Source organism: Hibiscus syriacus, unplaced genomic scaffold (assembly GCF_006381635.1).
Source record: "Hibiscus syriacus cultivar Baekdansim isolate YM2019G1 unplaced genomic scaffold, ASM638163v2 tig00110621_pilon, whole genome shotgun sequence".
Classification (NCBI taxonomy): domain Eukaryota; kingdom Viridiplantae; phylum Streptophyta; class Magnoliopsida; order Malvales; family Malvaceae; genus Hibiscus; species Hibiscus syriacus.
In genome coordinates this window covers 1197665-1224806 of record NW_024062802.1, presented here as the reverse complement: position 1 = coordinate 1224806, position 27142 = coordinate 1197665, and the positions used below count along the sequence as shown (strand labels likewise).

Here is a 27142-nt window from a genome sequence, read left to right as displayed (position 1 = left end):
AAATCATGGGAATTTCTTGGTTCTTCAAACTTGTCGTCCATGGTGTTTCTGTGTGTTGATAACACTAATGGGGTTTCTTCTGTTGTGTTTCCTTCAGGTTCTTTTCACCCATTTACTTCCCTTTCCTGTTCGATGGGAGGATTGCACCGTGCTCTTTTCTTTCGAATAATTTCAATACATAAACACGTTATCTATTCAAAATAAATAAATAAATATAGAAAGGTTTAATAATCAATTTTTTTATAATTATCATTTAATCACCCTTGTAATCACTGATGTTTAAACTTGTGACCTTTAAAAAAAATTAATTAGTCGCCCAACTATATTGTGTCAAGTCAAGTCGTGTCGGTTGCAAGTTGAGTTAATTACATGTCGAGTTGATAGCAAGTCGGGTAAATTTATATCTCAGACCGTTTCAAGTCGGGTTATATCGATTATTTACCATGTTAATCTCAAGTTCATATCATGTCGGTTGTAGGTCAAATTTGATTTTCATATTATCAGGTTTATTCAGATTCAAGTGTTCTCAGGTAGGGTGCACAATAAGTTCATATTCAAAATAATCATGTTCAACATAGGTTCAAATTAACACTAATTCAGACTCGTATCGATTTCTGATCATCACCTCATATCATAAACAATTCGAACTCAAATCAGTTTCAGTTATTTTTTCTTTCAAATCAATCATTTTTTTTTACACCTCTATTGTTAATTGTTTCTTTGAGTGATGTTAGATAAAGTAAAATTTATGTGAATAGAAAATTTGATACCAAAACAAAAAATGAGTATAATTTGAAGATTGAATTGAGAATTGAGTCATAACTCATAAATAACTATTTTTTAATTCAAAAGAACAATGTCAGGAACAAGTCAAACAAGGGACTGAGGAATCAAACAAAAGGGTAGTTAATGTACAAGCGTAAATCCCTTATAAAGAAAGCATATTATGCTTCAATTAGATTCATTAAAAAGGGAAACTCTCGGCACCCTAAATATACGATTAACGAAAAATGTTATTAATTTTATTATTTTTTTAATAAAATTAATAAAAAATTACAAGAAGTATTATTATTTTTATTGATTTTGTTATTATTAGACGCTTTATCAGTTTTATTAACGTATTTGGTAAAGCGTTATCTAAAACATTATTTTTTTCTACCGGTTTTGTTATTATTGAGAACTTTACCATAAATATTAAAAAACATTAATGTTTTAGATAATATTTTATTGGTTTTGTTAAAAAATAAAATAAATCCGATAACGTCTTTTCTTAACCGTATATTAAGGCTGCCGCACTGTAGAACTTCCAATTAAAAAGAGGGGTCATTTCTTGGAAACTTCTTCAAAAGTACGTTAGAATCAGAAAAAGAAAAGTTATATTTCTGATTGTCAAAATTATTCGTATTCAATTTATTGATCAACTAATTCGAATTAAATTTTGTAAATGCATATTATAGAGACAACTCTCGTAACCTAGTTTATTTCGTTCACAAAATGTTAAAATTCGAACTCTTAACCTTACTTGAAAGATCCAGTACCTCATCTCACTAAACAAATTAATTATGATTAGAACTTAGATTATAATTTTATATTGATACTCAAATCGATTATAAAAATAGAATAAAAAAATAAAATAGTGAAAGGGATAGTAAAATATAATGATTTTAAAGGCCTAACTTTGTTACAACATAAACACTAGTTGCTGAAAACCAACTAATAAGGAACGAATTGAAGCAAAAATTGAAAGATGTAAAAAGATCCTACGGTTTTGTTGGAATGATAAAGAATGGGCCTTTTCCGTTTTGGTCCTTTTAAATCAGTTTTCTTTGTTTTATTATTATTATTATTATTATTATTATTATTTTCTTTATTTTAATGTTTTAAATTATATTTATTTTATTTTTCATCTAATTATTGATTAGGGTAAAATATAAATGGTCCTTCGATTATAGGGTATTATTTTATTAAGTCCCTCGACTATTAAAAATTATAGAATGATCATCTAATTATAGGCGATTGCTTTGTTGAGTCCAACTATTAAAAGCTACAAAATAATCACTTGACTATTCATATATTCCAAATTTATTCATTTTGATTGAAAAGTTGACGATAGTTTGATTTGTATGTTAATATATTAATTGAGATATGATAAAATATATGTTCACATAATCTCATAAGATTATCATATCTCAGTCAACATGTTAATATCTATCTCAAACGATCGTTAATTTTTTAATGAAAAATGATAAATTTGAAACATATGAATAGTTGAGTGATCATACTATAACTTTTAATAATCGAATGACTTAATAAAGTAACATCAAATAATCAAATGATTATTTTATAATTTTTATAATCATGAGACTCAATAAAATAATATCATATAGATGATCATTTTGTGTACTTTATCCTATTAATTATCAGTAGAAAATTAGAATATAAAAATAAGGATTTGACGTGGCGACTTCTAATTGGTCTAAATTATTGTTTCTAGTGTTAAAAAAATGAGGTAAAAGGTTTTAAAATTTAGGAGATAAAAAATCCAACTTCAGCAAGTTCAAAAGCAGATTAAAAGCGAGGGCCCGAAAAAGAGGGGAAAAAAAGCTTGCAATTTGCGAATAGTGAGTTGGAGGGAAAAAAATATCGTTCAGAGGGAAGAGAAAGAATGCAGAGGGTCACGTTTACGACGAGAATGAGGGCCATGCGCCTCCTAAGAAACTCTCCAACACTTCTGCTTCCCTTTACTCTGATGATTCCGACGACATCGTCGTCTGCGAGGTCACCTTCCACCTGCTCTCGCTGTTTCCTTCTATCTATATATTCTATTTCATGGTTCCTTTTTCCCGAAAATACGCGATTATAGGGCTTTTGCTTTTTTCTTTGTAATGAACAACGTTAATGAAATGTCAAAATCACTTTTGTTCGGGGCTGCAGATATCCAAGAATAGAAGAGTTTCAGTGAGGAACTGGAATGACAAAATCTGGGTTGATATTCGTGAATTTTATGTCAAGGATGGCAAGCAAATGGCTGGCTGAAAAGGTTGATATCCAAGATTTATATTTGTAGCAGGTGCTATTTCTGCCTTTTTATTTTTGTTCCTTTCAAGTTTAAATTTGAAAGTTTTACTTGACCTAATCTCTAATTTGTACATCAACAGTGTTTTAACTGAGTAAGAAGGTTTGATATTTGTGCTATGGTGTTTTATTTTCATTTTAGGCATGCTTTCATGCAAAACTCTCGTTTGATTTCTTCATTATAGGCTAGTGTTTCAGTTATGCATTGAACCTAAACTTGAAGGGTAGTTAAGTGTTGTTGTTTAAGTTTGATTTGTTGTGACTTTCATTTGGGTATCGTGATGAATTTGTTCCTTATTGTGTTTTTTATCCCTTGTATATTGTCTTCTGTTCACTACTTGGATAATTGGCTTTTTTTATTAAAAAAAATAAAGTTCAAAACATTAAGTATACATATATTCTCATATAGTTTTATGTATTTTCTTTGTTTATCTATTGATTCTAATTTTGTAACCCCAAAAGTTTAATATGCCTAAGTTTGTACCATTGACATAAAATCTTGCGTCGATCCTGATTAACGGCTTTGGTTCCCACTGTTATTGAATGTCGACAAGCATAAATAGACTTGTCAAAGTTTGGAATTTCAGTATTTGAAGTAGATTGTTGATGGATTTATGGGTTGAAAAATGTCTCTTGGAGAAGTTTGACATCTTCCTCCATTCTTGGTTCTATGCTGGTACTCATCTTGTTGGTGCATAACATGATTTTTGCTTCTGAAACTTTCGAGTTATTCATTAGCTGACATATTTTCATTACCGATATTCATGAGCCGACATCTTTTATTCTCCTAGGTATTTCTATAAGTCTGGATCAGGTACGAATCACAAAGATCGGCCTTCTATTATAATAAAGATGAGGACATTTCACTCATCTGTTTTTTCTTCTGTTTCAGTGGAATGTTCTGCGTGATAACGCAGAGGCAATTGACAAGGCACTGGCTTAGAGCTCGTAGGAAGTCGAGACATGGTTACCATGTACAGAAGATATCGGGAACCACAGGTGTTGGAGCTTCTTTTTTCTGTCTTGACTTATTTTTGATGTTGCTAAACTCGGAAGGTTTTAGTTGGCTGATATCCCTTTGTGTATTTAGTTGCGTAGCTTTTTAGCTAAATCATGTGCCGTATCTTTCATGTTGGATGATATAAACATGATTGGTAAAATAGAGACTTAGAGGAAATAGATAGTTCTCTTATCGTTTTCAGTTGAACTTTTTGGCAATTTTTGTTTCATGCATTTGAACCATTAGCAGCACTAAGTTATTTTGGCTTGCCTAAGACTAACATTAAACATGCACTGTAACACCCCAACCCGTACTCGATCTGAATACGAGCCCGAGATGTTACATTAACCTTTTAGAACCTTTATTCTTGCAAAATAACAAAACATTTGAACTTATATTAAGGAAATATGATCATATATTGTTAAATTGCATTTGTTATAAAATTTTGAGACAAAAACGTATTTATGAACAGTAAAATACGGTACGAACAATACTGTGAACAATAATGAACAGTACCGTGAACAGTGAAAGTTTTCGAATATAAATTAGCAGTACATCGATGCACTGCTACAGTAATTTTCGTAAAATACATATAAATTCATAAAAATCTAAGTTTTCATCTGTATAAAATTTCCATTTACATATACACATTTGAAACATTACAAAATCAATTATGTGATTTTACAAAACCACTTAAAATATATCGGATTCAAATCTCTGTTTACATGCCAACCATTATAAGTATTATAAAATACATACTATAATTTTTTTTCTGATCTGATATTTGGAAAGGAGGAACTGATCTGTCTTGTATAACTTTTATCAACTTCCTCTTCTCAAAACCTACGCGTGAAATAATCACCCGCTAAGTCGTTGACTAAGTGAGGCTAAAAACATATAATGGAAACCATAAAACATTTCATAAAGAAATACACTTAACATCATATAATTCATATCAAATGCATGAACATTTATTACTATCATATCATATAGAAACATATATTATCATTACCTTCTTAGCATTATCCTTAATCCATTAGTCATATGCTCTTGTATCTAACATTATTAACCAAACAATATACACATCATCATATAATTCCTGTAACATTTCATATCATCAAAAGCATACATCACATATATATATTTGTGTTATCTCTTTAATTCTTTAATTAGCCCATGGTACACTTGTGAGAACTAAGGATATGTGAGTGCGTTGAGGTTGTGCACAAATTTTGTCACCATAACTCGTAAAATTCCCACTGGGGGCATTGAAATTTGTACCAAAGGACTACTATGTCCCGTAAGACCACTGTAACCCTCGACTTTGGCATGCTAACTATACCACTAGCTCTCATATCACATAACATGGGAAATATCATTTCACATATTCACATGAACATTTCACTTTTCATATGATTTCATAATCATATGTCACTTAGCTTATAACACTTCTCTTTTGTTCATATGACATGTTTGTTTACTTAGTTCATATATATATATATATATTATATATATATATATATATATACACATACATGTATTCATTTCATTGCTCTTATGATCACATATTGCATATTCAAGTAATTATGTAGATCATGTCACATATAATAACTATACCTATTTTCATGTACTCATGCACATATAAGAATTACATCAATCATATAACAATTAGGAGTCACTTCTTACCATAGTAACTCCTCACTGACTCATCGCAAGCCAATGTATGTTCAATAGCATAAATACAATTAAAATACACTCACCTTAGCCTTGCTTTGATTCGATCCTAATCCTTTGATTATTCCGAAACTTGTTTAGGCTCAATATCTACATAATATGATATTTCAAAATAATATCATAAGCCTAAACCTTAAACTTGATGTTAATAGCTTAAGCTAGTTTAATGAACCAAAATTCCATTTTTTAGGAGTGTACCGATGCACTATGGGTGAATCGGTACACAAATTGGGTTCGAAATTCCATGCATCAATGCACCCCTTAATGTCGATGCACCTTCAAAATTTATCTTAGTGCATCGGTGCCCATTCATAGTGTACCGATGCACTCTGCACATAACTTTTTCACCCGAAAACACACAATTCCTCATATAAAACCTTTCATACCATTAAACTCAACTACTATTACTAAACCAACTTATCGAATCACTATCTCTTCCATCTCATCATGATTCTTAAAATTAAGAATCATACCATTTTTTCATGTTATCCAAACTTAATTCTAACACTTCTAACTTCTTATTCTCATAGATGACAATTCAAATTCATCCTCCAAATTCATTTAAACCTTTATTTTAAAATTTCACTAAAACCCATTTTCTTTAATATTTCATAAACTCCTTATCTTTGATTTTAAGACTTAGCTTTCCTTAAGCTTTTTATCATCTAATGATCAAAACCCAACTTAAATTCAGCTAATAATCAAATTATCTTTGCTCTTGAAGTCCCGGGGAGAGAGAAGAAAGCAAGAGAAGAAGATAACTCTTCCCCCCCCCCCCCACATAATTCATTCATATAATAGGAAAAAATATTTCTTGTCAAATGGCCATTTAATTCCTTTGATATTACTAACAACTTTTAGGAAATATTTTTAAATAAGTCATTGAACTATTCAACTTTTCCACTTTAATCACCAAATTCTAAAATTTTACAATTTAATCACTAACCCGTAGTTTGGGATGTTACATGCACCTTGAAGAGGTGAGTACATTAATCCCACATTAGAAAAGAATAGAGAGGTCATGCAGTTTATAAGCGATGACGTTGTATATCCTATTGGATATGTCTTTTGAGAATAGTGTAATAACCCCGTGATACATGCACAAACTGCATAGATACTAACTTCAAAGTAAAACACATTAGAACTTGTATCTCATAAATCTAAGTCTTCTGCATTTATAGAACATTGCAATACACAAAAATTGGGGGAGGGTTTACCTTACATCCTATAAGAACTTGATATTTTTCATCTTTGGCTTCGATCGCCAGAATTCTCCAATGGTAAAAAAAACCAGCACCTTCAGAAGCAAGCAAGACAGAAAATGCCAATATCTATTCTAAGCCAATCAATCTGATGCAGCAAGGGCTGATTGCAACACATCTTCCAGATATTTTTCAGCAGCAGCATACTGCCTTTTTTTGTCCTCAATTGCTAAGGCAGCTAAAGCTTTATCCTGCATAACAACGAAAATAATAATGGCAATAATGAGAGCTTTTTAGCGTATCTTCCCTCATTTTAAAACATTCTGGACAGAACAAAATTGAACTTGAAAGCACCATTTGAATAAATAGTGTTATATATATTGACTTTCAACACGGATGCAAGTTTTACATGACATACAGCCCCAAGCATGGTACCACCAAATGTTAAGACATGAGGAAACAGGTAGTTACGTTTTTTTATGAGATTAATTGCACATTATTCAGTTCATTTGTTTATATAAAAAACTGTAAATGGTATTGAGAAAGAAATATACAAACGAAAACCATGTGAATACGCATAGCAACCTATATCTACAACTTTTGTAGCTCTACATGAAGACATGATGGGAAATGAACCCAATTGGACGAGAGGATCCTAAACCAAATAGTTAAAAGAGTCTGATATAGGAAAGCAACACGAGTATAATGGAGTAGAAAGTTTTATGTATGGAAAACAAAATGAACACCAAAGCATAATAGTGTCCCAATGTCAACCAAGGTATCTAAGATGGGCTTGGTCTCTTGACAAAATCCTTCCTGTGTCGGCCATTTCAACCAACACCCCATGATTAATTTCAGGTGTGTAGCCCACACGATTAGTAATGCCTGCCAAACAAGATTAAGCATAAATGAAATGCAGAATGAATTCATGCAAGCAACATATAGGAGATAATTTGATCATCAAAATCTGATAAATTAACAGTGAGTGAGAAAACAAGACTAGTTAGTAGTTACATCCTTGCTTTATAAGTATTAGGACCAACCATATCGATAGAATGTAGAACTTTTGAAATTAACTAGTGCCTAGAACAGATATCTACCTGGATAATGAACAATTTACAGGATAGATTGGTGGGATAGTAGTTGAATACTTCACCTCTTGGAAGAAATCAGACTCCTATGATCCTCATCAATATTAGTCAGAACACAGGAGTTTATGTTTGCAAAATTGTTCCTATTTAGCAGCTCTACTGACTAACTATAAAAGTAGGGTTGAAGGCATTTAAAATTAATACAAGGTCATCAAACAACCTATGGTCTGGCCCTTGCATTCTCAAAACAGGTAAGACTAACTTCTTCTTCAGCTTATCTTGACACCAAAAGCCCACACTAGGGAAAACATTGTAGACGAACCTGACACTTTGAATTTATATAAATCAAGCAGAACTAAATTTCACAAGTAATTTGAAAGCCTGTAATCTTATCAGAATAGCAATCTACCACCTAAGAATTGCTAGGAACAAGATGAAGTGGAATGATTGGAGGCTCATGATTTACCAAGGTGAATTGAAATATTTATAACATATATCATAAAAATCAAAGGCAGCAATTTTATTCGCCGTCAAAACACGTTCCTTTCCTTGGTAAACCCGGAGCAGCCCGAGTATTTTCTTCATGCAATTAAACATTGACATATAACTAGGTTTTCTTACCCATTCATGCCCTATTATATGAACTTGGTAAAATAGAAAGCTGTGTTAAATCAGTATTTAGCATTTGATCACTCGAAGCTTTTTCTTCCTCTAATGATTTAAGGGAACATAATCCAAATAAGATAATTCAGTATTTGCTTATACAAAAGCCATCTCTTGGTAAAGCTTTTGTACTCGGAGATTTGGAGAATTTTTTTTTAAGTGATTGTTTCCTTTCTTTCCACCTCTACAGTATTCCTCCTTTCTCTCTAGTTGTTGTATAGACCTCAACAATTGACATTCACAGCTTTGAAACATCAACCTCGTAATTTCTTCTCTTTAACCTCTGTCCACGGCTCTAACCTCAGCTAGGCATGCTGTTTTTGGCTTTAAAACAGAAGATATATGATCTACTCTATTCCAACTCTACCTATATAAAATTCTAAGTTGCCTTTTCAACCCATTTTATTTATTTATAAATTTCAATTGTAATAAAGTCATTTTATACATTTGGATGTCCTATCTATATTCTCTATATGACGTTGATAAACTTTAATCCAGCCACTCAAATAAAATGCGAACCCTAAATATCCAATTAAATTTCATTCATTTTTGGCAAAGACAATTTCTCTTTCCATCCAATTTGTCCCTTTTAACTGGTAAATAACATGGTCATGCCAGAAGAATTTAACAGCTTAAATTTCTGTAATTAGTTTTGCATCTTGTCGCTTCCCAGAAAACAACAATACAAAAGGAATCATACCTTATAGTTGTTATACTGTTGCATGTACTGTCGCTCCTTTGATGCCATAATTCCCAAGTTCGTCTTCCAATTTTCGATTTGAGCATCACATGGAGCCACATCATCTTCTAGTTGAGCTAATGTCCTATATCAAAAAGCTAGTTTCCATTTTCAAATAGATTCAAACAAAGACCTCAATCAGGGTGGCAAAAGAACAAGTTTTACCTTTTCAAATAGGTTAGCCTTGCAATTGCTTTTCGAGTATATTCGAGAAGAGTTTTGGACTCTTTGTGCACTTTAGCCCTCTTCTCGTCCACCCCTGTTTTCCTTAAAGAAATATCATCCATTGCTACAAGAAAACTAGTTTCCATTTTCCCCGATCTCATCAAATTCCAGATATAATACATGGAAATCAGCATGAATTATGGAAGTTTTAAAAATTGCAAATCGAAATCAACCTACCTACTAAGTTCGGTGTCTCGAATATTCAATAAATTAGCAACATTTGCCAGAACTTGCGCAGAAGCAACCACATTTGAGGGCAAACCCTCCTGCGCCAATCCGACGCTCTCCAATATCTCTCTAATTCGTGCAGCTAGAAGGAAAATTTAATTTTAGGAATGAAAAGATAAAAATGTTCAAATTTTAGAAAATCAATTCGATTTTTTTTTAAAAAAAAAAGCACAGCTGGACCTTGAGAACGGTATTCGGCGGCCTTCTGTCGAAAATCATTGGCAACGATGTTGGCAGCTTGAGTCTTGGCCTGCGAGACGGTTGCCAGATTGTACAAATGCGCAATGCTCCGGGGAGTGTATTCAAAATCAGGGACTTCTTTCCCAACGGCATCGAATTGAGCCACCAGCCACGCCTTCACTTCCGCAATTCGAGCGGCATCAGATCCCCCGCCGTTCGTTGCATCCGTTGCCACCGGATCGCCCACACCGGAGATCATTACGTTCATATATTTTTAAAAGAAGTGAATTGGAAGCAAGTTCCACTGAGTCCGATATTGAATGAGAGAGTTAGGCAATCTGTCGCAGTACCAAACAGAAAAAAAATTAAGTATTTGAAAGCTTCTTTTAGATGTTGCGCTCCTCGTTGCCGGCATAGCTTTTCAATTTTCAGTTAATAAAATAAATTGTTAAAGTTTGATGCTTGTATTGAGAAACTAGTTTTTCTGGGGTGAATTATCATGAAAGAATTATTTTATTATAAATTGATAATATTTATAATTATAATATAATTTTTAAAACTTTTAGGATAGGAAAAGAAATTTTAAATCTTATTATACACCTTACAGAGACAATAATAATTTATGTTTGATTCATAAAATGTAAATTTATTAATACAAATAAGTTTTTTAAAACTTAACATTATTTTACACATTATTAGATATAAAATAATATTATTTGATAAAAAATTAAAAAAGGTAAACAATATAAATGGTCCTTAAAGTAAAAAATATCTCTTTTTCCCACTGAAAATTCAAAAGTAACATTAACTAAACAAAACGATATTCATATTTGTAAATCTATAAACATCAAAGTTCGGTTATAACACTATGCATTTGCAAAATTGCAATGCGAAGAATAAAACTAGCAGGAAAGAAACCTATTTAGGAGCAGTTATCAACTCTACTATGATTTCTGCTGCATTTGTTTCCTTAAGTTTTTAAGCGGACCGTATCCCTTCTCTTTTACATCTTCTTCACAGATACAACTACTAGTATTCAAATTCGTACCGCATTTCAGGCATATACCTTTGCATCTCGGATCACTACAGCGTTGATCGTAATTTCCAAATGCACCAAGTCCCTTACGTGCTTCGAAATATCGATTTCCTTTTCCTCGGGAGGGAAATAAAGCTGGTCTTCCCAATCGATTGATGCGTCATTATCATTATCTTCCTCCACCTCTTGGTTACTTCCATAGAAAGATTTAAACCCTTCCTTGAAGGATGCTCCCAAATCAATTATTTCTGGTTCTTCAATGGTCTCTTCACATAGTAGAAGTGAGAAATTAGAGAATGCACTCAGCAGCCGGCTCACCACCTTCAACATACAGTATAATGCAGTGTCGATCAGAATGAGGAAGACTAAAATTTATGCAGTAAAACAGTTAAAAACGAGTGACTCAGTCCAATTACGTATCAGATAATTCGCTCCGAATATGACCAGTCGATGTAATTTGTAATACAAGAACTAAAGGGACATTTGACTGATATAAGAAGTCAGAAACCCATAATTTTCAGAATTGAAACTCAGGAAAGAAAATACCTATTACAACCGAGACTGATGACAGTTTTAACGATTCCATCAAGCCTCATCTTTCGCTTCTTCCTGGTCACGTCCATGGAGATCTGAACGGGGGTTCCATTTGGATAATCTTTGACATCCTTTGTGACCCTTAATCCCATCACTGAAGCCCTAGATTTTGAGGTATCACTCGACAACTTCCCTAAACCGAGCCTCTCAAGAGTTGTGCAATACTCCATATAACAGAAGGGCTTCTTCTGTATATAACTGCCCCCTCCCATGGCGACCCTGTGTCTTCAACATCTTCTTGATCATCCCAATCAAAAGTTATGGTGTCGTCATCGGCGAAAGGCTGACTATTGTCATTGAAGGAATCTCTAACAGGCTTCAAAACACCATGTGACTTCTTTCTTAAGGTTTTATGGTTTTTAGGGTCACAATCTTAGAAAATTTGCAATGAACAACAAATGAACACAGTGAACTCAATACAGCAGGTTGCCGGAATTTCATATCACGTACTTTAAATGGATTAAAATTTGAGGAAAAAGAGACCGAGGATGATGCCATTACGAGAGACATTTAGATTCCTTAATATTTCCAGGAGGAAATTGAAGATATAGAAAATTGATAAGGTGTTCAGATTTGCTAATCGGGATGTGAGAACGGAAGGGGCCAAGGCCCTGGTGAAATGCAAGAGATAAACCAAGTCTGCAAAAAAGTTGATCATACATCAAGACTTCAAATAAACAAATATCAATAGATATAAAAAACTTGAGAAGAACTAGCTGCGGATTCAGACACACTACAAAAATTCAGAAACAATCAAGGGGTGGAACAAAACAGCTTTAACATGATACAGACCTCTGTTGCTTTGAACTTTTAACGAGATAAGATCTTCTAAATATACAGAAAAAGAAGAAAAAAAACTAAAACCGAACAGTCCAGGGATGGACCGAGTTGCACCCCAAGAAATTTCAAATTCCCATATAATTTTGATATTTTCTTTATATTTTTTTTATTGAAAATCTAATTTCGAACCGCCTAACGTAAAATCATGACATACCCAATCAGGAATAACATGACTACATATCCAAATTGCGGGCAAACATGAATAAAAACGAAAATGGAGAAAAACCCAACAGGAAGGCACTTCTTGAACATTTGAAATTGGTTTCTCGTCATCTCTTTCTCATTATAATTGTTGTAGCTGCGATAACCACACCTTTAACAATTAGGCGACATTTATGAGATTATTTTTTATTCTTTGAAATATATTATTACTAAGTAAAATTTCAAAACGGAGTACAACATCATTATCGAACTACAACATGATTTTCTCAACGAAATCGAAGATTCACAGAGGATGAAAATTTTCAGATACAGTTAACAGAAAAGGGGAAAAGGCTGAAAGAAATCAAAACAACGATAAATAAATAAAAATAAGGGATGAATTTACCTTGATGGTGAAGGAGTTGAGGAGAAATGGAAGTTGGGGAATAGGAGTCGAAGGTAGAGAAGAAAGGGAACTGGTTAAGAATGTTTCCGGTGTAGCAAAAAGAGGAGAGTATCATATCCAAATCCTAGTGTAGAAGAAGAACCGGGTTCGATTCATTGACCGACCCTAATTCGATTGGATTTGGATAGAATTTTTTAAGGTAGGATTTTTCACCTGATTTGTTGTTAATTAATAAATAAATATTTGGGTAAACAATTAGATTAGTCACTTTTCTTTCGTATTTGTACATTTTTACTCACCAAATTCAAATAAATTACATTTCGGTCACTTATGTTTCGATTTATTAAATTTTGGCCATTTACGTTATCGATTATTATATTTTGGTCATTGAGTTATGCTAATTTGATGAGCCATATGGTAGTTAAAAGGGACCAATTATTAATTTGATCTTTATACTTGAGATAAAATACTAATTTGACATTAAGCTTTAGATGAAATATCATTTTGACCTTTAAAATTTAGATAAAATATCAAATTGACCCATGAATTTAACCATAGTCTCATGTCACGACCACTACACACCCTAAATTATGACTCTTATTTTAATTTGGTCCCTAAACTTTTGAATATTTCAGTTTTATTCATAAATTATGACTCTCATTCTAAATTGGTCTCTAATTTTTTTTAGAATTTCAAATTCATCCCCAAAATGTGACATGCATTCTATATTAGACCTCGAACTATTGAATGTTCCAATTTCATCTCTGAACTTTTGAATGATTTGGTGGACGTTATTGAAATGTTAAAAGGTTAAAGAACAATTTAGATTAATTTGTCCCCAAACTTTTGAATATTTCAGTTTTATTCAAAATTATGACTCTCATTCTAAATTGGTCTCTAATTTTTTTTAGAATTTCAAATTCATCCCCAAAATGTGACATGCATTCTATATTAGACCTCGAACTATGAATGTTCCCATTTCATCTCTGAACTTTTGAATGATTTGGTGGACGTTATTGAAATGTTAAAAGGTTAAAGAAAATTTAGAATAAGAGTCATAGTTTGAGGATAAATTAAAATGATCAAAAGTTTGGGAATCAATCAAGAATGAGAGAGTCGCAATTGGGGGATAAAATTAGAATACTAAAAAGCTTAAAGACTAAATTGAATGAGGATTATAGTTTGAAGATTTATGGTAAAACTCTAGGAGAATACCATTCCCTTTGCCACTAAAATTGAGTTTAATAAACAATAATCTTTAAAATATTAGTTTTATAAATTCGAAATATCCTATGGCATATTGTTTAATTTTAATAGAAAAAGTTAGTATTTATTTTTTATTTAAGAGATGAACATGAACCTAGGCCGAACACGTTGTGTTTCTCTGTCTCTTGTTCCGTGTGATATTAACAAAAGAGAAGCATAATTTACGTGAACAAACTTTGAACATGTTTAACTTAGGAGAATCCCACATACCTCGTTTCCAGCCTGCAACAACAACGACATAACAACCCTAGGCCAAATTCCCCCATCTCTAAGGGGTTCTTTCCCCCATCCCATTACTCTAAAACATGCCTCATCATCATCATCATGACCACCACGCACTCACAATTCTAATACCATTTCTTTCTAGATTTCCCCAGATGACGGAACCGATGAAGATGCTAGCCATGCCTACATATGGACCATAGCTTGCATTTTGTTTGTCTGCGTCGTCGCCGGCGGTGGCTGCTTTTTGGCTTACGTCACCGTCGACGAATACCAATCCTCGAACTTGCTCCCGTGCTCGGGTTTGCATTCGTTTGCACGCCATGGATATTCTGGATCCTTACCGTAAGTACCGGTTGTTGTCGAGGGCGTTCGGGTTCAGGATGGTGTTCAGCGGCTTGTACGTTAACAACACCTCCAAAGTCTCAGCGGCGGCGATGCGCCTAAAGGTAGTGATGATGTCGTTGTTGTGTGGATGAGAAATCTAATGAGAATGATGGTAAAACTAAAATGTATATGATTCACCTGATAGTGAAAAGGCCCTGGCTTCGTCAATGGAGTAGTGATGATAAATTGGACTATCTATTTGCTCGCTCACATATTACTTAATTTCTATTTTGGGCACCCAATTATTATTTTTTAGAAAAAAAAAAAACTAACATTACATTAGTTCGTTTTAGTCACCACCGTTAAAAATGATGATGCTGATATGGCCTTTTATTATTATTTTTAATGTTGATGTGACATATCTTATGGTAACATGTCAGCATCACCGTTAATTTTTATATGTAGATGACAAAAATAGAATCAAAATGAACGTTAGTTATGATTTGAAAAGAAAACAATAGTTAGGTGACCAAAACATAAACTAAGTAATAGGTGGATGATCAAATAGGTAGTTGACCCTTGAAAATTTGGTGAACCATTTGGAAACTTCAATTAATTTCCAACAAGGTGGGCCTCAAGCCATTGATGATAACTTTTCACATGGGAAGGTTTTTTTTTTCCTTCTCTCTGTTTCATGATTGTAGATAATTATACTGAGCTTCTAAGGTCTAAATTGTTGCTTAAAATCAATATAGAGATTAGTCTTTTTACAGAAAAAAGGGTCTATATTGGTATGAAATTGCACAATATAGACCCAACAAAGAAGAAATTCATTGTTGTCATTCTCATAGAAATGCTATCTTTACTTTCCAATTGTATATTTAAAGGTCTAAATTGAATTATTGATAATTGAGAGGGGCTAAAATTGCTATTATTCTATTTAACCTTACAATGTTTATTATATAACTAAGAAATGGTCAAATTTGTAAAATACCCTCTCAGTCTCTTGGTTTTCATTTTTGCTCTGTTTGATACATGGTGTATTCTCTGAAACTTTCTCAATGGCTGTCTCTAGTGGTTTGAGTTATTCGGCTGTCACCACACCACCGTTTGTTTCATCGTCTTCCCAGGATGCAACTGAGGTTACTGTTTACGGGAATTCATCGTTCGATTAAATCGATTTGAAATAAATGAAAATATTGAGTTTATTGAATTGACGAGTTTATTTTTATCATTTTAATTTATTTTTTAAATTAAATTGAATGTTCAAATCGATTAAAGTATAGATTGGTTGATTAAGATTTCTTTCATTAATTTCTAGATTTGTACTCCTTTGTATCACGTATGATAATAAATTTTAAAATTGATGACAAAATAAAAGAAAAAATAAATAAAATCATGGAAAAATTGTATTAATATTGTAAAAAAGAAGATGAAAAATACGCACAATACATGTTGAAGACACGTATTATATGAAATAAACACGAATCATACTGTAACAAAGTCATACGTGTATATGTCTTATATTTAATAACTCAATGAGTGCATGTTTCAAAAGTTTATTTAAATATACATGTTTACATGAACACAAATACGAATCATACAACAATGACGACACATATGTATAAGACTTATATTTAATCTCTCAATGTGTGTATATTTAAAAAGTTATATTTAGTCAAAAACCTGTTAAGTAAGTGATTAAAATCTTTCAACAAGTAGAACTCAAACCTAAACGGATCAGGTCAAATCAAAATCCATCGGGTTTGAATTTCGTGTCCATCCCTAATACCAGTTACCAACTAACTTTAACTTCTGTATTCTTACTCGATTTTGATATCAATATCATGTCTAAATATTTTAATTCGATTAATTAAACACAAGCTGATAATGAGTAAAATTAGATCATATTTTCAGCCAACTCAATTTAGTCTGAGAAGTATCTTCTCCATTTGATCTCGATTTGACTAAGCTTTTAGGAGGTTTTATCCGATTCGAACTTGACCTAAATTTTAAAGTAAAATATTTCATCCGATATGACATGACTCTACACAAACACATAATTTTTTATTCGATAAAATAAGGATCTAATTGAAAGAATATAGAGAAAGGTATTAGAAATTATCCTTAAATATATAAAAAATATATTACTATCTCGAATCGAATCAGATCATAGATTTTTTCATTTTAAAAATGACCTAACTTGACTCGAGCTTAACTTTATATATAAAAATATTAGATCTTATCAATTTGACCAAATCAAAATTTATTGAATTCATATAAAATTATTATCCATAATTAAACATATGACATAATCTTGGAAAATACTGAACTTGCAATCTTTTAAGCATGTTTCATTTGTTGGAAAATATATAATATATATATATATGAAAATACCTCTTTCCCTCTTTATGTGATTAAAATGGGAACAAATATAAAGACAACAAAAACACACAATATTTTGGTGACAAAATGTCTCAACCATTAGGATGGTTAACAAAATACTCATATAGTTGAGCAATGGAGTGAGCAAAAGTCTTATTCATAATTTCTAGATGAATCCGCCATAAATGGATGAACCATTGAAATGCTAACTTACATGAATGTGGATAGTACATTTCTCCAAGTCATTCATAGCTTCTAGATAAATCCGCCATAAATGGATGAACCATTGAAATGCTAACTTATATGAATGTGGTTTCAAAACACGTATTTACACAAAAATAACTAGAATCATATAGTAATAATGTCCCACATGTATATGTCTTATATTTAATAACTCAATGAGTGCATGTTTCAAAAGCTATATTTAAACACATGTTTACTGAACACAGACACGAATCATACAACAACAACAACGACACATATCTTCGATACCCGTCGCGTCCATTCTCTTTTTTTAGACAATTTATACAAAATTTCATGTTGATAGCTCATTTTTATTTTCCTTTCTTCCATTTGTCTCGACCATTGAAGGTTATGGTCGATTTCCTACCACATAAATAAAGTTTATCATGTTAAAATCATCTTCCGAAAAGAAAAATATGTTTGACGTCACGTGTCTTTTTTGTCATTTCAATAATTAATCATAGGCGAATGTTATTTAAATAGTGATTTTTTTTTATTTGGATAAATAAACTAGGGAAATATATTTGGATAAATAAACTAGGAATGGGTATGGGTCGGGTTTTGGCCACCCCGACCAGACCCGAAAATTTTACATCATTCACCCGACCCGACCTGACCCGACTTTTTGAGATAAAATCCGAACTCGATCCGACCCGATCCGAAATAATAATAAAATATTATTTTTATTCAATAAAAACGATTTAATTGAAAAAATAATATATAGAAAGACATTATTGTAATTATTCCTAAATATATAAATTCAAATTATATTTTTTCGGGTCGAGTATTTATCACACTAAACTTGAACCCGACCCTAATTTAAAAAAAAACCGACTCGATCGGAACCCGTCGAGTTCAGATCCCATACTCATCCCTAAAATAAACCCTTTCAACCATAATTTGATATTAGGATTGATTCTTTTTATAAGCAATTTCATTCATCTTTTCATCTAAATGCATTTTTAAGCGTTTGACTGCATGTGTATTATTAGCAATTCATGTAGTGTTGAAAGTTCGTAACCAACAAGACAGAAAAAAAATTGTATTAAGAATCGAACACGAACCAATGTTTCATTTTTAACGATAAAATAAATAATTTATAACAATCGTGTAATAATTTATATATAATTTTTATGAAATTTAATGATCTGTAATCCTATTTTAGTTAAATGACATGTGATGTTATTTACCCAAAAAATAACCGACAAATGAAAATTATTATTAATGCAATAGGAGTATTATAAGAAATAAATTTCCTTTTTACTCCCCTTAATCTCCGTTTACATGTACAAGAATCGAAACAAGCTTGTGTTTGGTGGACTGACAGGTCCCCCTACCAGTGCAAGTGCTAGCTTATGCAACAGTAGTCTGTGCCCTTAAATACATGCAAAACTAGTTAGTATTATACATGCAATATGCTTTATAGTTTAAATAGTAAAGTTATTTTAAAGTCCATCTGAAAATCATAAACTCATAAGTTAATATATGGTAAAACTACATTTTAGTTCTCTTAAAATGATAAAATTATGAATTAATCCTTCAAAAATATTATGATTAAATTAATTCCGTCCCATAAAATTTTCTAGCTTCACCTCTGATCACGAAACATAACATGCAAATATACAAAGGGCATACCATGGCACCAAATATATGGATGCCTGATGAAATATATATAATTTGCTTGATGTAAGTACATAAAATATTTCCTTTTTTCACGAGTAAAAAGATGAGTTAATTATCAAATTATGCAAAAATTATAATACTAATAATAATAATAAGAGCATAATAATAACGTATATATATTAAAATGTATATATGAACTTAATTAACATTGCAAATGAATACAGAAGAATAAAAGTGGAAAAGAAATCCAATTGTTTTTACCAACGTCCCACGGAATCAAAATCATACTACTGTAATTGCTTTCGAAAGGAATTGGAAGAGAAAGGCAAGGAAAATGGTTGGTCCGAAGGAACAAAAGGAGGGTGGTGATGATGATGATGAGACAAAACATTTAATGAAGAATATACATTATTGTTGTTGTCGTTGAACCCTAAATTTTGTTCATATTCGGATTGTTGTTTCTGGAAGAGTCGTTGTTGTTGTTGTTGTTGCAGCTCCGGTCTTTGTTGCTTCGGGAATATAAGCTTCTCGTCTTCAATCTCTCGATATTTGCTTAGGTACAATTTTAAGGGTTCGACGTATTCCTCGAACCCTAATGTGGTGATTGCCCATATGATATCATCTCCATTTATCGTCTTCCTTTTCTCTCTCTGGCATTTGTCCGAGGCTTCCCCAGTGACGAAACTGATGAACTCCGACACGCATTCTTGGATTGTTTCCTTTGCGTCCTTGGAGATCTTCCCATTGCTCGGGATCACTTTCTTCAAGATTCTACTCACATTTGCTATTGGAAGAAAACGATCTTGTTCTTTATTGTTGTTATTGTTGTTGGTGGTATTGCCATCACTACATGCGACACGTGGGCTGTCGGGTTTACCTTTACTAGTCACATGTGTCACATTTCCATGGCTAAATTCATTTTCCATTTTTTTAATGATAAAAAAATCCCTCACAATGCTTTAATAATATTTAAGGGAGAATAATTGCTAGTTTTATTTTGGGTGAAATAGATGGAAACATTTGCATGAAAGTAGGGTGTTGAAGGTGAAACTAAACTATGCCTTGTTTTGACCAAGTGACTCGCTCCTCATGCGTGTCAATTTGTTATGGCCATGACTTGATCTCATTAACAAATCATTGCCTTTTTGTGTAGGAAATGTAATTGGAATTTCACTTATTTTAGGGTTAGATTAATACTTTTCGGAATCAAATATTATTTAACTTGAATTAGAATTTTAAATTTTACGTCAAATTTTATTTTATGGTAAAATACACGAATGGTCTCCGGACTATAGGATATTGTTTTGTTGAGTTTTTTTGATTATTAAAAGTTATAAATAGTCCTCTGACTATAGGAAACTTTTTTGTTTAATCAACCGACTATTAAAAGTTACAAAATGATCATCTGACTATTCGTATGTTCCAAACTCGTCCATTTTCAATAAAAAATTGGCGTCTGTCTAAACTAGACGTTAATCTTTTGACTGTGATATAATAAAATTAGATCACAAAACCGTTTGAGTTGTATTTTCTGGATCGACTCTCTGTTTACATTATGTCTTCGAGCCAATGTTTTAAACATTATGTCATCGAGTCAATGATTGGAAGCAATGACAATCAATAGACTTCATTAAAAATATGATTTTATTATATCCCATACAACAGATTAATGTCCAGCTCAGACGACAGTCAATATTTTAACGAAAGAGGGTGAGTTTGGAATATATGAATAATTGGATGAATATTTTGTAACTTTTAATAGTCGAGAGACTCAACAAAATAATATCATAGAGTCGGGAGACCACTTTATAACCTCAACAAAGCAACACCGTGTACCATTTGTATACTTTTCCCTTTAGTTTAATATAAAAGGTAGTTTAATTAATTGATCTGATAGAGGAGAACAATCAAAGAATTTAATTGATTTGATTTAATCCATTAACCAATGCTTTAGTCAACTAATTAATCAATATAGGTCTTAATCGATTTAATCGAACCGACTTAATCTTGGTGTTTGTCGACTATATTGATTATATAGATTTCTATTTTATTTTTTCTTCCAAGTAGGAAAAATTAATTTAAATTATTAAACCGATAAATAAAAATATGCAATTTTAAATAATTATATCTTATCCTCTCCGTCCCACTTTTTAGAGATTTAAGAAATGTAACTTAAAATTAATAGCTTAGATTACATGTTCCTCTTAGTTGTTGCCTGTTCTAGTTTCTGTAAATGTTGCAGCCATGAATGCCTGAACATCGTTTTCCATTGAAGAGATGACAGTATAACACTGATTACGTGGAATCCTGGAAAGCAAGCTCATAGTTTAAAGGAATAAAATGCAAATACTAAAGGCCTACTTAACATGATACAAGCCTCTACAAGGGCTATTACATACCAAAAATTGCAGTTAGCAACCACAAGAGAAGAGAGTAAAAGGCAAAAGATGAGAAACCGATGCCTAAGCAATGGTATATGTGAGCGTCTCTATCTCCGTAGGTCGCCACATCGATTTCTGAACACAAATCAAGCCTTCCTTGTCCTGGGAGTATTTCTTCTTGACTTCCCAATGCATGGACCGGAACATATCCTCCAGCTTGGTAATAGTCTCGACATGGTCTCGAGCAATAAGCTTCCCTCCCGGCCTTAGTATTCGATCGACCTCGGCAACCAAAGCAATGAAATTGCACCTACGAGTGCTCGAAAACCATAGCACAGTTAAAAGGGTGAAGTAGATGATCAATAGCACATTACGGCTCACAATGGAAACAGGGATTCTGGCTCTAAAGCATACATGTAAATCAAGGAAACTACTGATACCAACCTCTTTTGAACCTTGGAGAATATATGGTCAGCATGGAGAAGATCGTAAGATCTCGGGTAGGTGCTAAATGATTCACACCAATCATGATATATACCAAACAGACCTCTTTCGTATATTATAGGAAGTGTGTCTGGAGAGTCGATCGGGACGACATTCATGACCCATAAATTCTTATCTTTGAGTGCTGCAGCAAACCTGAGAGCAAACCGCAGTCAGAATCCAGGAAAAGGAGACGAAACAACATAACAAAGAGAGTAGCGGGTTGAACAATTATAACCGTTGCTTACCCTCCATAAATAGCTCTCATGTCCATGACATTTCGGACTGATGACCAGTCTATTCCCATATTATTCATGTATGACTTGGTGACCACCTGTTTCCAGGACTCAATGTCAGCAGTAAAATCCTCTGGTGCTGCTTTGCTATAAACTCCGACTTGGGAACTCGACAACCAATAAGGCGTTTTTTCCAACCTTTCTGGCCAATGCTCAGGCCACTTAGACCCACGTTTTGATGCATCTACGGGTACTTTGTGCATGCATGTTTGAAGTGATACATTCCTGCATATAAGAATCAAATTAAATGGTTGTTTGGGTAGGCTATATTGGAAGAGAACCATATTTATGCTAAAGTAATAATGAAAAGAGCAACTACATTCTTATTGACAAGTGATATGCGTTCTTTTTCTGCAAGTCAATCAGATAGTTCGTTTGCCAAATTTACGAAAAGAGAATTGAATAGCTTACTCAAAGAATGCAAGTTAGCATATTGTTTACTGCTCAGTGGATATTTCTGGTGTCTTCTTAAGATGAAGTGTTCGAATTGGTTTTAGCAAGGATATAGTTTTTACATCCAAGTCAAAAAAGAAAAAGAAAAGTATTACCACGCCGCATTTGGATCATCAGACTCAGGACATAATGGAGGCACTTGCTGTGGCCTTTGCTCATAGCAGTCATTAGATTTAGGCTTTCTAAATGTTGCTATAGCCACCTTATTTACTGGTTCCATTTTAGTTTCGTTTAAGAACTCCCAGCACAAAGATTTCGTTTGTTCAATCATAGCTGCACAAAACCCACGCATATATTCAGGAGGAGCAAGACACAATAGAATTCTCATACAAGACCAGAAAAAGTACAATGGGATTATTTACCTTTCCAGATTTCAGCATCATCACCTTTTCTCCGATAAACAGGAGTAGCAGACCACACAAAGAAACCACCAGGTCGTAGCAAACGGTTGAGCTCTAAAAGGAGTTTACCACCTGTATTGGTAAGACCAGCAAATATTCAAGCACAGCCAAATTCATAAAATGTATTGCAATAATTGATTAAAAACTTGAAGACAGCTCGTTATTAAAATTTATGGAGGAGGTTGTATACCTTCTATGTGCCATGGAACTCTACATCGTGCACAGTGAATAACATCAAATGCACTGCTAGGGTAGGGAAGTCTCTTAGTACCCATCACAGCAGACACAGCAGGAATTCCCCTTTCAAGTGCAAATTGTACTTGAGCTTCATGTTCATCTTTTGGTGCTAACGACATAGTGATCACATTTCTTTCAAAAAGATAACCTCCAAAGCTGGCAACCCCACATCCAATATCCAACAGCACTCGAGAGTGTTTCCCCCATGCTATATCAGGCACAGACTGCAGATGTAATCAAACATCAAGTACAGGATGATGGAAATGCAGGAGAGGAAAGATTGACCATGAATAAAATTCATTTACTATTTCTTATCGTCATCATTACTGGAATGCAACAAGTAACTCCACGGGTGGTAAACATGCATTCTTTTTAAAACAAATCAAGATTTGTAGAAAAGATGCGTGCAATCAAAATTGCAGATATAGAACGCCTCACAAGAAATGAAACAGATATATCATATATGCACATAGCCACGCACTCAAACTTATATCAACCAATGTCCATAATTCAGATAATAAAAGCTTCTTAACGCTCCTTACAGGTATGCCTGTCAACCACAAAAGCACTTAATGAATATGCCAGTGCCTACTTCCCTTTCTTGATCAATCAAAAATAAAGATTGAATGAATCACTTTCTTCTTATTGGAAAAAATGACCCAACAAAAGCAAGGAATTTCAGGTTTAGGAATTGCTTCTAATATAATCTCCCGACCTCTTTCATGGACTGGAAAATTGTAGGTTTAAGATAACTATAAGAATAAAAATCTTCTTGATAATAATAGCTATTGTGCTCTAAAATAAGGTACTGAAATCTAATTTTAAGATATAGCTTCAGATCAAAAATATTCATGCCGCAGCTTTTATCTTGTGTTATACAAGTATTACCACTGTAATAATAGGCTACAAGCAGAAAGACAAAAATGAATATTCAACAAGTAGAGACCACACCATGGGGAGTGAGACACAGTAGTCAATGATACGATACAATATAGAAGTTCAAAAACAATACATTCAATTTGAGAAATCACCTTTTGTATGAAGTCGATATAATGAAGTGCACCTCTCCTAAACTGGGTTCCACCACCAGGGAATGTTAAGTAATTCCCGGAAATTTCCACCCAATTCTGACCTCCTTTAAATTTTACTAGCTGGGAATGGGGAACATTTCTGTACCAAATCTGCAACAGGATGAAAGCTTTTGTTAATACATCTTATCAAGAATGAAATCAAACTGAAAAGTTAAACCAACACATGTTAGGTTCAAGTACCTTGTCCCTACTTTTCGGCCATGGAATTGGGTATTTGTATCCTTCAGGAAGAGGAACAAGGCAGGTTGGTGATGCTTCTGGACAGTGCCTCTCTCGATGTTCATAATGTTTGGTACTATGGAGATTCCTGATGGCCTCACAATTGTCAAGGCAGGGGATAAAATCAGGCCCGGCAGTGGTATTGCAAAGCTTCCAACTGTATTCCTTTGATGATGAGTTTGACGACTGAGCATCTTTTTCATTTTTTGATTCTGCCGCCTGAGTAGAGAAGGATCCATTCTGAATCTTTGTTTCCTTCAAAAGCTCAGACTGAGCACCAGATGGGAAAACTTCATTTGAGCTCTTCTTTTCCACTTGACTATCAGAGCTTTCAGATTGAGCACCAGATGGGAAAACTTCATTTGAGCTCTTCTCTTTCGCTTGACCATCAGAGTTTTCAGACTGAGCACCAGATGGGAAAACTTCATTTGAGCTCTTCTTTTTCACTTGACCGTCAGAACTTTCAGACTGAGCACCAGATGGAAAAACTTCATCTGAGCTCTTATTTTTCACCTGACCATCAGAGCTTTTATCCAAGACTTTGTCGACATTTTTATCAACCTTATCCCCTTTAGTCCAAGAAGAGCTTTCATTGCGTTTCTTTTCAGAATCATTAGAATAGGATTTCTTGTCATTCTCATTAGAATAAGGTTTATCATTGCTGTTTTCAGACCCTTGTCCACCCGGATTCTCGCTGCTTCCATTGTTTTTCACTCCACCTTCAGGATTGGATTGCTCATTATCCTTCTTAGACTTCTCCAACTTAGTCTCTTCAGCGTTCTCATTATTTTCTTTTGCATTGAAGTTGGTTTTGCCCTCATCTTTAGCTAGACTCACATTTGAATCCCCTTGCGGAGCATCCTTACCTAGATCATCGGGCTTATCTTCAAACTGTGGCTTGTTGCCGCTGTTTTTGCTATCCATGAGTACTGGCCGAAACTGATTCTCGACCTGATTTTTCTTTTCTTCAGCCATATCATCCCCGTTCTGAAGCGGGACAACCCAGGACGAGGTTATCATCCAAATCCCAACTAAGCATAATCCCATGAAAATCACAATGGTGACAGTGGAACAATAACTCGAAGACGAGGAACTCTTATTATTATCTACTCTACTGTATTTCCCTAAAGCCATGATCACTATTTCCTTCTTTTTCCAATCAATTCTTCAAAAATATACACCTGAACTTTTTATGAAAACAAAATTTAGAAGCAAGCTAACTAAACAAAATGCAGCATATCTAAGAATGTCAGTAAAATTAAGGCTCACAAATTTTACTCACTTCCACTAAGAAAAATTAAAGCTAAATTAATTTTTCACGCTTACACAATTCTTCATCAAGAACCATAGAAACAATTTATGCTTTGGAAAGAAAGAAACATGGAATGGCATCCATTTTCAGGTCGAATAATCTAGGACTAAAACTGAAAACCGCTATCACAGTTCAAAATAATACTATCAAAATATTAGCTTTATATCAATATAAAAAATGATTATAAATAAGTTGAACAAATTGCACCATATACAAAGATTATGTTCAAATTTAGCTCAAATACAGATAAAACAGATAAAGCCAGTACAAGTTTAAGACTCCTACCACATTAGATCTGCAACAAACAAAGAAATCTAACAAGGAAAGCAAAAGAAATATACCTGAAAACACAAAAATGAAAAGATCTGAAAAAGAGAAGAGAGCTTTAACGACCGTTATTGATTTGTTTCTGCGTTAAGCAAAGGCAGAATGATATTGATTTATTTTATATAAATATATTTACATATAACAGTGAATTCCAGCTTTTAGCTACCGCTGGAATTAAAAGTATTTCTTTAGGGTTTTTTTTTTAAAATTAATAGTGTGTAATTTAGAGATTATGTGAGATTAAAAAACAAAAGAGAGATAAAAAGGGGAACAGAGCTTTCGTGAACGAGAGAACACCAAGAGAAAGAGTCGGCCACGGGAAAGGGAAAAGCCCGCGAAAACAATGGATTAATTAAGCTCCATTTGTTTCCGAAAAACATATATCTAAACACAATATCATTGTTCACTCAATTATTAGATTATTATTGTTTTGGTTACCATACTTCAAAATATTTTAATTTAATCATTAAAATTATCGCTCATAAAAGTTATATATATATATTTTTGGTAGAACCATCGGTAATCAATCTATTGATCGACTAATTCAGATTGAATACTGCAAAATCAAAGGTGACTATCGCAACCTAATTTACTTTATCTACAAACACCATAATTCAAATATCTGACATTGCTTAAAGAATCTAGTACCTCATCCTACTAAACCAACTGATTATTGGTAAAGTTATATTTTTTTAATTGGTAAATGAAATGAACACATTTAG

At 33.1% G+C, this 27142-nt stretch overlaps 2 protein-coding genes and 3 pseudogenes across 2 annotated transcripts; 1 reads left to right on the top strand and 4 right to left on the bottom strand.

Annotated features, from left to right (window-relative positions):
- The first annotated feature begins 39 nt into the window (after positions 1 to 39).
- On the top strand, positions 40 to 4034 carry LOC120135883 (annotated as a pseudogene).
- On the bottom strand, positions 2625 to 13297 carry LOC120136184 (annotated as a pseudogene).
- Positions 7092 to 10422, bottom strand: LOC120135882 (annotated as a pseudogene).
- Positions 13298 to 19464: 6167 nt separating the features above from the next.
- Positions 19465 to 20146, bottom strand: LOC120136010 (nuclear transcription factor Y subunit B-7-like). The gene has a single exon (XM_039152133.1). The coding sequence runs from the start codon at positions 20144 to 20146 to the stop codon at positions 19508 to 19510; it is 639 nt and encodes a 212-aa protein (XP_039008064.1). The 3' UTR covers positions 19465 to 19507.
- A 1435-nt stretch (positions 20147 to 21581) lies between these two features.
- Positions 21582 to 26654, bottom strand: LOC120136053 (probable methyltransferase PMT26). Its single transcript, XM_039152170.1, has 12 exons — positions 26435 to 26654; positions 25722 to 25967; positions 25391 to 25691; positions 25157 to 25234; positions 24743 to 25060; positions 24503 to 24652; positions 23425 to 23695; positions 23196 to 23306; positions 22929 to 23106; positions 22333 to 22605; positions 22046 to 22240; positions 21582 to 21911 (listed from the first exon to the last, which is right to left on the bottom strand). Exons 2-12 carry the CDS (start codon positions 25913 to 25915, stop codon positions 21683 to 21685), a joined length of 2298 nt encoding a protein of 765 aa, XP_039008101.1. The 5' UTR covers positions 25916 to 25967; positions 26435 to 26654; the 3' UTR covers positions 21582 to 21682.
- Between the last annotated feature and the right edge of the window lie 488 nt (positions 26655 to 27142).